Here is a 15,315-nt window from a genome sequence, read left to right as displayed (position 1 = left end):
CATATCTTGCCTTAGGTAAGCAAATACACCAGTATAAAAGGCACAGACACAAGCAGGTTTAAATGTGGTTCACACAGTTTACTTATGGCTGGGCAGAAATGGAAATAAAAGAAGTTAAGGAAATGAATAACTGAGAGAACAAGATGCAGGATTCACTGACAGGGGGAATGAGTGATTGTTGCTGCAAGTGTTCCACACTCATGAGAAGGTAAAGGTGTCTGGAGAATTCAATATGGGGTGGAAAGATGACAATGCCATTTTAATGCCTGTGAAGGATAACTTTAGGTGCCATATCCAAGTGTGAAAAGGTTCAAGGCTTAGTGGTTACAAAAATATTGTCTTTTAAAGGGTGGAGACTACATAAAGAATCCACTTCCTGCAGAAATAATTCCTTTCTTTTGTCTCTCCCCCCCCTCACCTTCAGGTATCATTCTTCAACACTCTACCCGTTGCCCCATATCCATCATCGGGTCTACCAGCCACCATACTAGCCCCTCAAGAATTTCTCCATTTCAGGGCTGAGGCTGATGCAGAAGTTAAGGAAGTCCTTGAGAACTGGCGGACTACTTTGATGGGGAGGGTTGTTTTCTGACCTCACAATTCCCTGCTCCCTTCTATGTATTCACCAACCTTTGTCCAAGGGCTACTTAGGGAGTGCCATGGTCAAACTCTCTCCCTCTCGGAATGTGTTTGTCCATCCCTCCCTGCCAGCACCTCAGATGCCTGAGACACTAATTGAACCTGGGTCACCTGGGCCATAGTTAGGGCTTTATCCCTCTATCCCATGCACCGACATGGATGTCTTTCTTACACATTGCTCTTTACCACAAGAGCCTGTACACCCATATTTAAGAAAATATTCTAGTCAAAAGGAAAGCAAGGAGATGAATATTGAAAGGAATGGTTGGTGTTAAAAGGAGTCTCTAAATCTGAAACTCTAAATTCTAAATTCTAGACACCCATCAGAGGCAAGCTGAATGAAAGGCTCCACTTTCCTCTCCTAACTCTAGCCAGCACACTAGATGTTATTCAGACACAGGTGACAGGTAAATAAGTAAACAACATAATACAGTAAGACAATTAAGATTATACTATTAAAATGCACATGTTAAAAATGGTGTAAAATACCTTCAGCCTATCCTAGAGGGACAGCTCATTTCAGCTATAACTTTTATACACTCCCTCCATAGCCCATGGAGCCTCAGGCTGTTCGCAGCTTCCCCATTCACCCATTTCTTAAGACATGGCTGCACATGAATTAACCTGTGATGAACTGCAAGATTCCTGGTGTCCAACAGAGGTTACAGAGGCACTAGGTTTCCCCACAATTTCGCCCTGGATGGGAGCACTTGCCATTGGTCACTTCATCCTATCCCATGCCCAGCCATACCAGCAACTCAAGTTCATTCTCAAAAGTGGGTTGCCAGTAGAACATTTCACCTATATTTATATAAAATGTGTTTTATTGTGGTTTCATGATTTTCATTTTTACCTTTGTATTATGTACTGAATAAATACTAGTGTATGTTTTGAAAGTATTTTGTATTTGTTTATAATGAGTTTGTGAAGTGCTTTTCATATAAAAAATGTTAGTAAGTAAAACATCTTGACACATGAAAAAGTAGAAAAAACAGAAAGTCAGAATAAATCCACATTAATAGTCTATGTAACAGAAGTAATACTGGAATGTACACTTATTCTGCTAAGTTAGGCATGGCAGGACATACTGTATCCAGCTGGTGTAATGACACTACACAGATGTGTAGAATTTATGGGTCGCTAATATTCATTATTTGCTACCATGCTTTTAGTTTGAGCTATGTCTTGTCATATTCGTGATGTACCACCATGATCATTTTATTTTTGAATCACCAAACTTTCATGTGGACAGTGCAGTGGACAGCATTGCTGCTTCACCGTGCTTGGTTTTCTAGTTCAGTTCTTGTCTAGGATGCCTTCTGTGTGGTATTTGTTTATCCTCCCTGTGTATGCTATTTTTTTGTTCCTAGATGTTACTATTTCTTCACACATCCTAAAGATGCACTGTAGGTTAACTGTCATTCCTCCACATTACCATAGGAATACATGTCATATGTGAATGACTCTTTCTTGCCAAGTACTGGGACAGGATTAGATCTTCCACTTTCCATTCAGTAAATGCTAGCATTGTCTCTCTCTCCCTAAACCCCTAAACTGGATTAATCGGGTGACTGAGAATGAATGAAAATAAATTAATGATTTTTTTGTGGTTTTTAATCATTTCTAAACACCATCCATGGCAAGTGGAAGACTAATGCAGTCATTACATGGTCTTTGTCCTTGTTGTATTATCATTTCAAATGAAAAAAAAAAGCCTGGCATGCTAAAAATGCAATGAAAAAAAGTCTGTTCAAACCCTCTTCATGGAAAAAAAGAAATTCCCCTATAAACATCTAGTACTTGGTTGTCTAAATACTTTAAGAGATAAAGTTTGTCCATATTGTCAGGTTATTTATACAGTTTAAAAATTACAGCAGTCTATAAAACCATGGCAGGCCAAGATGAAAAATAAAACGTACACATAAACAAATATTAATCTTGCTTTTGAGCCAAGACTGTCAAAAAGGACAAAAGGTAAAGAAAAACAAAAGACGCAGTGTTAGTAAAATATAAATAAGATCACTGTGGTTTTTAAGCTTTGTAAAAAGAATGTAAACAGGGAGGGAGGAATCTCCAAAAAATAAGTGAAGAATAAACTAGGAAGGTCATAGTACAGTTACCATTAAAGATAGTAATCATAATAACATATCACCTGTGACAACTTAATCTCTTTTGGCTTGAAAAGCTATAGTGATGCTGTACTTGACAGATATGTACTATTAAACCTTAATGCTGGAATGCACAGCTCATCCACATAGTCAGACACATAAAGCCGCATGCAGAGATAAAAACAACATGTCACACACACACACACACACACACACACACACACACACACACACACACACATATCAGGCATGCATGCACACTTTCCCCACAACTACTGATGCATGTAAAATGTACTTCACATGAAAAGGTCAGATTAAAAAGTTTTCAGTTTAAATGTATTTCTGCTAACTTTAGCAGAACCAGATGAGTTCATCAGTAGTATGGCTGGTGTAATGAGAAATGGGTTAAATGTGGAATACTTTTTCCAGCCCCAAAGCAACAATCTCTATTAGGTTTAATGCTTGGAAGAGAATAACTCTTATTTATTTCAACATGCTGACATGCAAGATTCTCAGCCTGCAATTTGCCTAACATGCTGATGATCTGATACTTACCCTATGCATCCAAGACAAATGCTATCCAAAATAATTTCCAGTCTGACTTGTTTAATACTGCAAATGGATAACTGCTCACCTTTTGTATGTGAATGAAGGCATAAGCCAAACTATGCCATACAACATTCGCAATAAACAACCTCCTTCTGTTCCACTTATTCTAAATCGCAGTCACCTTTATAACAGCCAAAAATAAAAAGTTGGAGAAAACAATGGGGCATCTGCATTGAGCTTAGCATAACATCAGGCAAGCACACTACTGGAATAATAAAAAAGAACTCACTTATTAGCTAAAATTGACCTACTGTGTAGCAATTCTAACACCTGAAGCCAAAAATGAAAATACCAATGTTTTTTTATCAAAGGACTTGAATATTCTCCCCCACTTTTTCCTCTTGAATGTATTAAAAATGTTACGGTCCTGCAAATTGTCCTGAAAAGCAGCACCTGCACCAGTTTGTTTACCCTTACTGGAACTGGTTGGATACCTATCACTCAACAAGCTAATGTCCTGCTTAGCTCTATTGTACACAATGCTTTATTCGGCTCTTACTGTCTATCTGTTGCCAGGATACTGGTCATAACAACTACTTCTGATGACTTAGATCACAAAGTGGTAATGTGCAAACCATCATTTTATCTGCTGATTAATGAAATTGAGCTATTCAACTTGGCTCCCCAGATCAGAAGCTCCATCCTTATTCACTTAGGAGTATTGCTGAGTATGTTACATGTAGGAGTTAATCAATGAACTGTGCTGAATCTACTCACTGTGAATACAGTCATGGTTAATTCCGTTGTTTGAGATAACACCCCCAAACCTCATTATCCTCTTCTTTTTTTTTTTTTTTTTTTTTTTTTGCCTGATGAAGCCTATCTGGGTGGAAGCGTCTTCTGCACTTGCAACTTTTTAAGTACATTTGTGGATTTTTAAATTTGTGGAATAAGCAGCAACTTTTTAAGTATGTTGTGGATTTCAAATTTGTGGAATAAGCATTTCTAACTACATTATGGATTTTAAACTCTTAGAATAAACAAGTATTACTTTTAGGAAAAGTAACTCGTCAAGTAAGTTGTGGACTTTGAATTTTTTGAATTAACTACTGTTTATCCCTGTTAATGGTTCCCATTACTTTTTTGTTTTGCTAGTCTTCCCTTATTAGTAACAGACTTGCCACTGCACTAATACTGTTGTTTTACTTTAACTCATAACCTTAGATCAGAGAGTAATAATGTGCAAACCATCCCTTTATCAGCTGATTAATGAAATGACGCTCTTCAACTTGGCTCCCCAGCTTTGAAGTTCTGTCCTTATTCACTTAGGAGTATTGCTGAATATTTTACATATAGGAGTTAATCAATGAATATACTGAATTTACTCACTGTAAAACAGTCATGGTTAATTCTTTTCTTTGAGATAATACCTCCAAAACTTAGCAAATACACACACACACACACACACACACACACACACACACGCACACAAATATGTGTGTGTGTGCGTGTGTGTGTGTGTGTGTGTGTGTGTGTGTGTGTGTGTGTGTATATATATATATATATATATATATATATATATATATATATATATAAAATATATATATATATCTATATATATATATATATATATATATATATATATATATATATATATATATATAGGCACAAACACGCACACAGAATTTTGGAATAAAGCAAAAGCCATTTACTGTTCCATCAGAAAAGAATAATGTCTGCACCAACCAAACACCCTTAGAAACCACTAAACACTTACTACTCGGGTTTATGGCAAGATAAGCAACTAAACTTTCAGTAGTGCATAGAAAACAAATTAAAATAAAATCCAAAATCAACTCAAAACTCTTTGGGTTACTAAAAGTTCTCATTTACTGATACCCAAAGGCAGAGCAAAAATTGTGAAATTTCCACAGCTTTTAAAAACTTTTGTTTTCTTTGAAAACCACAAGCAACAATAACAGTTGACTTACCTCTCTTTCCTTATAGCAGGGCACCACTACCAAGTTTTGTCTCAAGCTAAATGGCTTCAGACACATCAGGAAAATGTCCTCTTCCTCTCCTCTGCGCTATTATTTATAAAATGTTCATTCTTGCATCCCTCCCTTTCTTTACAAATCATCTCACTCCCATAGACTTCAACCTACAACCTCAGATCTGTTCCATCCTCTACACCCTCTCTTCAAACACATGAAACTACAATACATCACATAGACCACAGCCTTTCAGTAATGGCTCCTCAATGCTGGAAATCTGTTCCCCTTGAACAAAAACAAATTTCCAACTACACTAAATGCAGATCCTACCTAAAAATACTTATAGAAACTTATCTCCTGCAAATATTTTCAACACCAAACTTTTACCTGGGACTAACACCCTTTCACTCACTTCCACCTAAAATCTATCTGCCTTAAATGACCGAGCACCACACAATATATCTTTCTCTCAAGAAATAAAGCATTTCTATTCTATTTTCATATCTAACCCTTCTCTTGTTTTATTTTCTTCCAGCTTTTCTTTTTTTTTGTTCCCTTTTCTATTCCCTCCAGTTTGCACTCTCTGTATTAATGTACTGTAAATTTCTTGTTGCATAAAGACAATGACTGTGCTTAGCTTACCAACCAACTTTTCTTGTTATTTGAAATACTATATATGAATATCACATGATTGTATCAGATCCCATCCCTGCCTTGCTTGTTTATTCTTCATCTTGTCTTTTATCAATGTTTCTGTTCTTTGTTTTTGTATTTTTCCCAGGTTGAGCCTGAAAATGCTCCAGGCGGACCAGCACCCTACCCATATTAACAAAAGATCAATAAGAAATAAAATAAATAAAAAAAAGTCCTTGCTTATAACTTACTCGGATGTTCTTTGGATTTATTTAACTGTAATGTAACTGAGCTTAAAATCATTAAATACTGCATGACTGTTTTTTCACTGAAATTAAATATCGCATTTAAAATTCTAGTAATATTTTTATTGTTCCGTATGTTATATATGTATGCTACTTTAAGGGAGATGTCTTTAGTCAGACACTAATACTATATTGTCATTCTACGACTCTGTTCCACTTCAGAGCTGAAACTAATCTTCAGAAGAGTTAATATACTTACCAGGGAATACAGAAAGAACTCCACCACTGGCAGTAACAGCTGCAGCCATAGACACTGCTTTTGTGATTGTAGAAAATGCAATTAAAAGGCATGTTTGCAAAAATGAGGGAAGATTTCATTATCATCTAATTTGTATGTCTCTGAATTACCACTAGTGCAAATCAGCATTTTCCTGTGGCAGTCACCACTGGTGGCTCATGCACTGGATTGGGACAAGCACCCATCATTCACTCTCCTATGTAACTGAACACATTTGAACAAACACAAAGACATACACACACACACATACACACACACACAAGCACATACGCACACACACACACACACACACACACACACACACACACACACACACACACACACACACACACATACAGACACACGCGTGCCCGTGCACACACACACACACATACATACAGACACACACACACACACACACACACACACACACACAAGCACATACACACACACACACACACACACACACACACACACACACACACACATATACATACAGACACACACACATACACCAACACACATATATACATACAGACACACACACACACACACACACACACACACACACACACACACACACACACACACACACACACACACACACCCACATGCATACACACACCAACATACCTCTTACCAGTCCTCGAGTGTAAATGCCTTAATACAGGTATTTCTGGGGATGAGTGCATGGCTAATTAGTGTAGGCTGCTCCCTCAGAATGCCTCTGCAGAGACAGACCTTCACATGGCTGTACCAAGGTGTTAGAGCTGTACCTTAATTGGAAATTGTTACTACAAGGGGTAAAACCATCTAAACCCTCACAGTAACTATTCAGAATTCCATCAACAGTTTAACAAATCAATCTTTGGTGTTGGTATGCATTCTATAATAATAATATCAGTCATTACATCACAAAGCAAAAAGGGTTCAGACGTCACATCACCTTACAACAGTATTGTCTGTGGTGTTTTTCATATAAACATTTCTCTTTTATACTTATACACCGTGGATATTTAACTACATTTGAAATATCTAGGTACTTTTACAGGACACCTGTATTTCTTGGCACAGAAAAGAAGTCAGCTAGAAAAGCACTCTTTGATTACTATTTATCACTGCAGTGAATAAACATTCCTTGTTCTTGCAATACTTTATTTTTATATTTATGTATTTTTATTTTATTTTTATTTTTCTTACTTATTACTCTCCAGCTATTGTGGGGCATAAGCTCCATCCAAACTTCCATTTTAGATAAGGCTGCAGCCAATGACTGCAATACTTATCTCTAAGAAATAATGAGTGGAAGAAACTGAAGTAAAAGAAATAACCCATTGTATACTTGCACAGATGGAGTGATGCTATAAGCTGTACAGTAAAAGTTAAAATTAAAACAAAAATAAACTGTTCCATGGTGTGGAAGGTGGAATCTCAGAATCCATCTCATGTGATCTGAGTTTGATTAGTGGGCCTAGTGCTGGAGGAACCTATTGGTAGATGTAGAATGGGAACAGGAAGAAACTGCTGTATTGCCTTTGCTGGAACGGGTACTTATGAAGGTCCCACTGTAGTTGCACTTTCTGGGAAGTCAGACGTACACGAAGGGCAAGACTTTAGTGGTGCAATCCTAGCAGGGAGAACTTCATATTCCAGCAAGGTAATGCAGATATACACAAGCATGCACTTAGAACAGGCACCTTTTCCATGCCTGTTGGCCAAGACAGGGAGTGAGGTAGGAGCATAAAAAAATGCTATAACCATTGCGGGTGCTGACTATAATCCCTGGCTCTCGACTCACTCACATGCTGTCCTTGAATGTTTTAGAATAGGGACAGACAAAAAAAGCCTATAGGAGATAAGGGCTTAATGGTCCTTGGAAAAATGGTGGCCAGAAAATGTTAAATATTAAATAAAAAACTGAATTGAGAAGAAATAATAAGATATGGACAATATCACAACTTTTTTCTTCAGTTTGTTTTACTTCTATACTTTGTGTGATGCCATAGCTTTTAACTGTGCTTTTCTTTTTTCCTCTCTTTTCTCTTGTAGTTTCCTCTTTCCTTATTTGGTCTGTAAATTTAAAAATGATATAATCTGCGAGCATATATATAACAGTACTATGGAATAACATCAGTAATAAAAGTACTTCTCCACAGTTCTTCTCCTGTCCTCATGCAAATAAGATGGAAAGTAAAAAGAAAAAAAAAACCAGATATTGCAATATTCTACAGTGAAATCACTTTAAAAAGTGGTACAAGGTCCCATGAGAGAAAGTTAATTCGCTGGGGGACTCTGTTCTTCTGCAGATACAATTGTGAAGGGTGTTTTTTCTGGTTTCACTTCATAATCGCAAATTACTGAAAGCTCAAAATTCAGTAACCCGAGACAATGAAGCTGAAAACCAGAATGCTGAAAGTGCATAAAAGTGAATTTGAATATCTCAAATCCGTGCATATGCATTTCCGGTATGTCGAGTGCAGTGTTATGGTGCCTGAAATTGCAGGTGAGTGAGTGTTTGTGTGTGTTTTTGTATGTTGCATGCGTGGGTAAGGGTAGGGAGGTGTAAGTGTGAGTGTGAGTGTTGGATTTGTTGTTGTTTGTGTATGTGTGATGTGTATTTGTGTGCGAGCGAGTAGAGGATGGCTTGGTGTGAGTGTTTCTTTTTGTTTATGTTATGTGCGACCTCGGAGTTGGTATACTTAAGTAGGGGAGGTGTGGGGGTGCAGGGGGACTTGGCCCCTGCTTATATGTAGTGCAGGGCTGTGTGGTTTGTGTGACATGGGTGGAGTGGTGTGTATGGTAAGTGGTGTATGGTGTATGTATGTTCGTGATTGTGTGTTTCGGGATTGTGGTTTCTGTGTTGTGAATGGTTCGACTTCATGGTCTCAGGTTACTGAATTTCGAGGTTTCATTAATTCGAGATTATGAAGTGAAACCATTTTTTCTCTATTCTTTGCTCCTCACAGCTGACCAATAGTTGCCCTTAGGTCCACTCCTCATTCATCAGGTCCACTGAGCTAACCTCTCCTCCCCTGGACTAACACCACCCCATTTACAGGGATGATGAAGAGATCAGGACACCTGTGCCAGAATCCTATCGCTGTCAAGAAGTCTTTTATAATATTCTACCACTGTCCTACAGACAATGCCCTTAACATGTCCCCTGAATTCACTATGAATAGGCCATGATGCGTACCCAAGTGTACTCTAAGCCCCTTTGGATGGGTTTAAACAAGCTGAGTCCTTAACCAAACCCAGATCATCTGGGTCATAGTCTGTGCTTTTTCCATATATATCATGCAGCTGGCTTGAGTGAAGGGACTTCCAGGGACAGAAGGTACCTGCTTATTGACATGTAATGAAGGGAGAAGAAACAAATCACAGTCAGGAAAATTTTATAATTCATTAGAACAAAGCTACAGTGTGCTAACCACAGTTTCACCATCTTAGTACCAAAACAGTGGCACTCTCTACTTAACCATATTAAAGACCTCACTGACTAAAACAACTTCAGACTCCAATTTTATAAATGTCAAGTCCCGATATCTGGACAAATAGATTCTTCACCTTGCTTTGCTGGAAGATGCACTGATATTGCTGTAGTAACATAAATATGGTGCATGACAATACATGACTGGGATGTAAACATAGTAAAGCCCATGATTTGAGAGAGGAACACTGGAATTTCCTCTGTATAAGGTAATGGATGGAAGTAAAGCAACAATGTAAGAGCCTGTATGAAGGAAAAGAGCCCCTTTGAATCATACCGGGACATAGAAATAGCAGCAAAATTTGTAGAACTGGTGTATATGGGAAAAACTGTAGAACTGGTGTATATGGGACTATTACTCATAGAAATTAAAAGGACAATAATAGAAGGCATCCTTAATGTGTCAGAGAACTGAGTATTGTTGATGGAGGACTTTATTGTGCCATTTGTTAATTGTAGCTCTTGGGATGTGGCCACATCTAAAGAGGAGGAATATGCTTGATGCCCTGTGGGGTACATCTCCAAAAACTAAGAATAAAAAGATCAGTAATGTTGGACATGACTTCAAATGAGGGTGAAAGAGGATCACAGATCTTTAAGCAGGCAACTATTTGGAGATAAACAAACATAGTAGTTTACAAACAATTTAACCATAGCCAAGCCAGTCAAAAGTGAAGGCTCTGGAATTCAGAAGGAATGATTTAAACAAAACAGAAGAGGACCTCAAAACTGCTCAAAGAAAATGCATGAAGTTGATGCACTACAGCACCAGAGATGTATCTAAACTGCCATTACATGCATAACTTATTCTATGAACAAATATGCAAATATACAATAGGAGGAAAAACAACTGTTTTTCTTAAATGAGGTTGCATTAAAGGTTAAAGAAAACATACACCATTTAAGAAACATAGTATCACACACAGAAGGAGAAAAGCAGAGGATGTCAGCTAAAGCTAAGTGCAGTCAAGACTTCAGATGCAGAAACTGAGGAAAAAAAACAGCCACGTATACCACTATCCTACAGAAAGCCTAGAATAAATTTTGATAGACAACTAACCATTGATGGGGTTAAGGTTGAGGGCTGTAGATCATGTGAAGCTGTTCCTTCTGTCAGTATGTAATTAACACCAAAGAGTTTTCAGCCATCAGTGCACCAAATGTTTATCAGATTGAGAAATATATCACAAGTACATCTATTGGTATTATATATTTAGTGTTTTGTACCTCTCATTCTTTTTATGTGGGTAAATCATCTAGGATGTTCAAACATTGCATGTCTGAACACTTGAGTGACATTCGTTGTGGTAGGATAAATAATGCTTTATATAATCATTCAGAGGTACATAAAAAGCCAGTTAAAATTTTCTGGGTATTGATGTTTTTTTTAATAAAAATGTAGATTGGAAGAATGTATTATCAAAGAAGTTATACATATACATAGTTAATTTAGAGGCATTATTTAAGCATCATTTGAATGAGCATTCATAGATGCATCAGTTTGCATCAGATGATTATTAATGATCTATGCCTTTAAGAGATGAAATGGTGCCATTGAAGCTTTCTAAAGGTAACTGCTTTGGGAATAATGTTTCATTTCATGGTTAATTGTTACTGATGAAGATACTTTAGTAATGAAACCAGTTTAACTGTTCCTGGTTTCTGGTTTCACGATTGCAATAAATGGATTGACACAGTTCGGTGCCTATACATCAAACAAAAAGACAGGAAAACTTGTAAAAATTCTTAATGTAGTAAAGACAATAATAATAGTTATGTTAACTAAAACGGAGGTGTGGACATAAAAAGTAAATTAAAAAGCAGGAACACTAAATGAAGTTGAACTCAGTATTTATGAAAGAAAGGAAGGGAAAATTACCAAAACCCTAGAATGTGGATGCATCTATAAAAAGGAGGTCAGTCTAATTCCTTTCTTAAATAAAAGGGTTCTAAATAGTCTTAAATAAACAAATATCCAGACAGTTAAAATAAACATGCAACCAAACATACAAGCAAATAAATAAATGAATGCAAATAATAACTAATGACAAGGGAACCAGTCTCAGTGAGTTTCAATTTCAAATTCGTAAGGCAAACAGGAGAGAATAGGTAATACTTTTGCTAGGTGTCTCAGATTCCTCTCACATTTCAAACACAGTAGGTAATCCAATGACCCACCAATTTGCCCCTAGAGATGCATGTAGTATGATAAGAGTGTGTGTGTGTCATGTGATGAACTAGTATCCATTAAAATACCTCTACTGGTAGGGTGGCCTAATGGTTAAGGTGTTTGCCTTACAAACACAAGGTGCAGGGTTTGGGTCTCACAAGGGATAATTGGCTAGGCTTAAAATGGCTTGCAAGGGCAATTAGCTTAGTACTAACCTATTATGGATTATTATTGTCTGCTTTATACCACTTCAGTACCAGGATAGGGTCCTTATCTCCCACTATCATGAATAGAATAAAGTAGGTGTTATATAGTTAATGAATGTTAATAAATAACAAACAGGAAATTGCTTAATTTATCTTGTATGCCACAGTCCCCCTGTTGTTGCTCTGACCTGCCCTCAAGAATACATCTTGTTTGTACAAATATTTCCATTACCCTAACTCAAAGCTGAAATGCCAAGTACGATTTTCACTTTTCATTGTTATCACTTGTGGCCGTGGCACATTTATTCCAAAAAATATGCCTGTAATATATTATGCCCCTCCCAAATGGTAATCTAGAATTTTTAGAAATATACCTGATATCAGGCTTCCTTGATCTTGACGAGCACTTTGAAAACATTCTGAAGAAGACTTGACCCGAATGTCCATATCAGAATCTGAAACACAATTGGATAATATGAGTAATATTATATCATTAAGTTACATCTATTACCTCATGCATTTACTTAATTTAACACAGAATGCTATGCTAGTAATACTTTACATTTAGTCAACAGACATAGTAAGTACTTTTTTGCTAGTCTAACAGTAATTCAGATTTTATTCTCATCACTATAACAAAGTGAGGGAGTCAGGGAGTGAGTGGGTACAATTAAAGAACAATAACAGCATGTTATAATAATATATATTTCCATTAAATAATGACTCTTGGATATGCAGACATTATAGATTCACAGTTTCATAGGAGGTTATTAGGCTAATAGCCCTAGGGGCTTTACAAGCCTAGCTGTGTAAAAAACAGTGCACCCTAATTGACCATAGATGGATGGTTGTTGTTAGCAGAGCAATTCTATGATCAGCACCGAATACCCCTTTCCATGAGGGACATAGATGTCACCCCTAGAGTGAGTTTAGGGTCACCCATCCAATTGTCAATGTTGTGCTTAAATAGGATCACTGAGTAGCTCTACTTCATGTGAAGTGGGAGCTTATTCTAGAGGAGCAGTCATCTCTGGGAGATATGTCTGTCTCTCCAACATGTTTTGTTAATGTCACAGGCTAGGTTGAGATCCTTGGAGCAAATGACTCTTGTCCCATTTTATTTGTGGTTATGCAGCATTTCCACTAAGGCAGAGTGAGAGACTGCTCTGTAGGCCAGGCACAGGTTGCCTCTCAGCAGTCTGTATGATATAGAGTACAGTGGCAAGGATTTCAGTCTTTTTACGTAAGTCAATTTTTGGAGGCCCTGGATTCTCTTGGTTAGAAACCTCCGTGATCTCTCAGTTGCTGCAGGTGCCTGATGAGGTACATATAGAAGGGAGCATTTTACTCCATTAGTGGTATGATAAGGGTTGAGTATAGTTGAGTTATAACCTCCTTAGACTTGGATGTGATGCCTTTATTTATGAGATGTGCAATGTAGGCTTTCCTTTCCACTATGGACACATGGTGATCAAAGTTGCTATCAACTTGTGTTCTCAAGTCTAGCACCACTGGGCTTGAGCTTAGAGAGTTTATATCTATATCATAATTAGCAGGGTCTACTTCTTTGCCAAAGGGTATAATGAGGCATTTTTTGGGTTTAGTTTGAGTCCATGACTTTATCATCAATCATTTGTCTGCATCAGTCCCTTCTGTAATATGTTTATATCACTGGGGGACTCAATGATTGCATCGAGTTTGCAGTCATCCACAAACTTGGTAAGCCACAGGCCATCTACTTTCACCTGGACCTCAGAGAAATAGATTCCAAACAGTAGAGGGCCCAGCACAAAATCTTGTGGTATCCCACTGGTAACTGGTCAACTGGTGGAGGTGGACTCCCCAACTTTGACAGAGTGCATTCTGTTGGTAAGCCTGTTGGCTACCTTTCTACTGATGTATGGGTTAAATCCCAGCTGACAGAGTGTCTCTCAATAATCCCTGTGTGGGGGATTGTGTCAAAAGCCTCGGCTAAATCAAGATTAGTGGTATGTACTGCTTTGCCTTCATCCAGGGTTTTGGTGATATTCTCAAAGAAGTCCACCAGGTTTAATAAGCAAGATCTACCCTTTACAAAACCAAACTGGGTCAGGTCAAGCATTTGAAGGTTGCCTGTGTCCTTGTTGGTAAGGTCCATGTTGATTCATTCCATGGCCTTGCAGATAAGGCTGGTTAGGCTTATGGGTTGATAGTTTCCCAGGTCAGTTGATGGACCTACTTTGTGCAAGGCAATTACTGTTACTGTTCTCCACCCTGCAGGAACAAAGCCAGTGCTCAGGCTATGGCTAAAGAGAGTGCCAAGTGGTTATGCTAGGTCTTGTTTTAGATTATTTGTTAAGCAACCTGGTATGTTATCTGGCTCCATAGAGGCTGTGTTTTTAGTCCTGGAGATATTCAGTAGAGGATTGGTGTCAGGAATGCTTTGGGATATGACTGGTGGGGGACAGGGGGATGAAGTTATTGCCAAATCTATCAGGCTGGCAATTTCCTCAGCTTCAGTGTGAGTGGTACCATCCACTATACGTTCAGCACACAGCTGGTCATTCCCTTTTCGGTTTTGGATGTAGCTAAAGAATGCCTTATGATTGTCTTTAGCTAGGGATGCTAATTTGGTCTCATAACTAGCCTTAGAGGAGTTTACAAGACATCTGGTTTGCTTGTTCAAGCTGTGGAGGGTATTCTTCCTCTGTTGTGTAAGTTCCCTCCTGTTCCTAGATATCAGTTTCTTTTGTTGTATAGCTTATTTATACTTACAGTCCAGTAGGGTGTCTTGTTTTTTCGGGAGGACATGTTTTTTTTTTTTCCATGTCAGGTACAGCTGAGTCAATATGTTTGTTTAAATGGCTATTTAGGGTATTTGTGTACTCTTCTACATAAGAGTCATTGTTGGCTATGTTAGCAAGGGCTTTGTAACTTTTAACACCATTGCTTAGTAAGCTATAATTTGCTTTGGAGAAATTTTGATCTTATGATGGTGTCAGGTCTGATCTTTATTTCAAACAAG

At 37.7% G+C, this 15,315-nt stretch overlaps 1 protein-coding gene across 1 annotated transcript in view; it reads right to left on the bottom strand.

Annotated features, from left to right (window-relative positions):
• Window positions 1–15,315, bottom strand: part of TG (thyroglobulin) — a 2,464,750-nt gene that overhangs the window by 1,514,139 nt on the left and 935,296 nt on the right. Inside the window, exon 29 of the mRNA XM_044066937.1 lies at window positions 12,686–12,766. Within this exon, the coding sequence (XP_043922872.1) occupies window positions 12,686–12,766 (81 nt within the window). The remainder of the gene's footprint in view (window positions 1–12,685; window positions 12,767–15,315) is intronic.

This window comes from Protopterus annectens, chromosome 3.part1, assembly GCF_019279795.1.
Source record: "Protopterus annectens isolate FY-2018-M chromosome 3.part1, PAN1.0, whole genome shotgun sequence".
Lineage (NCBI taxonomy): Eukaryota > Metazoa > Chordata > Ceratodontiformes > Protopteridae > Protopterus > Protopterus annectens.
The sequence above is the reverse complement of the archived record's forward strand: the minus strand, read 5'-3'. Positions and strand labels throughout refer to the sequence as shown.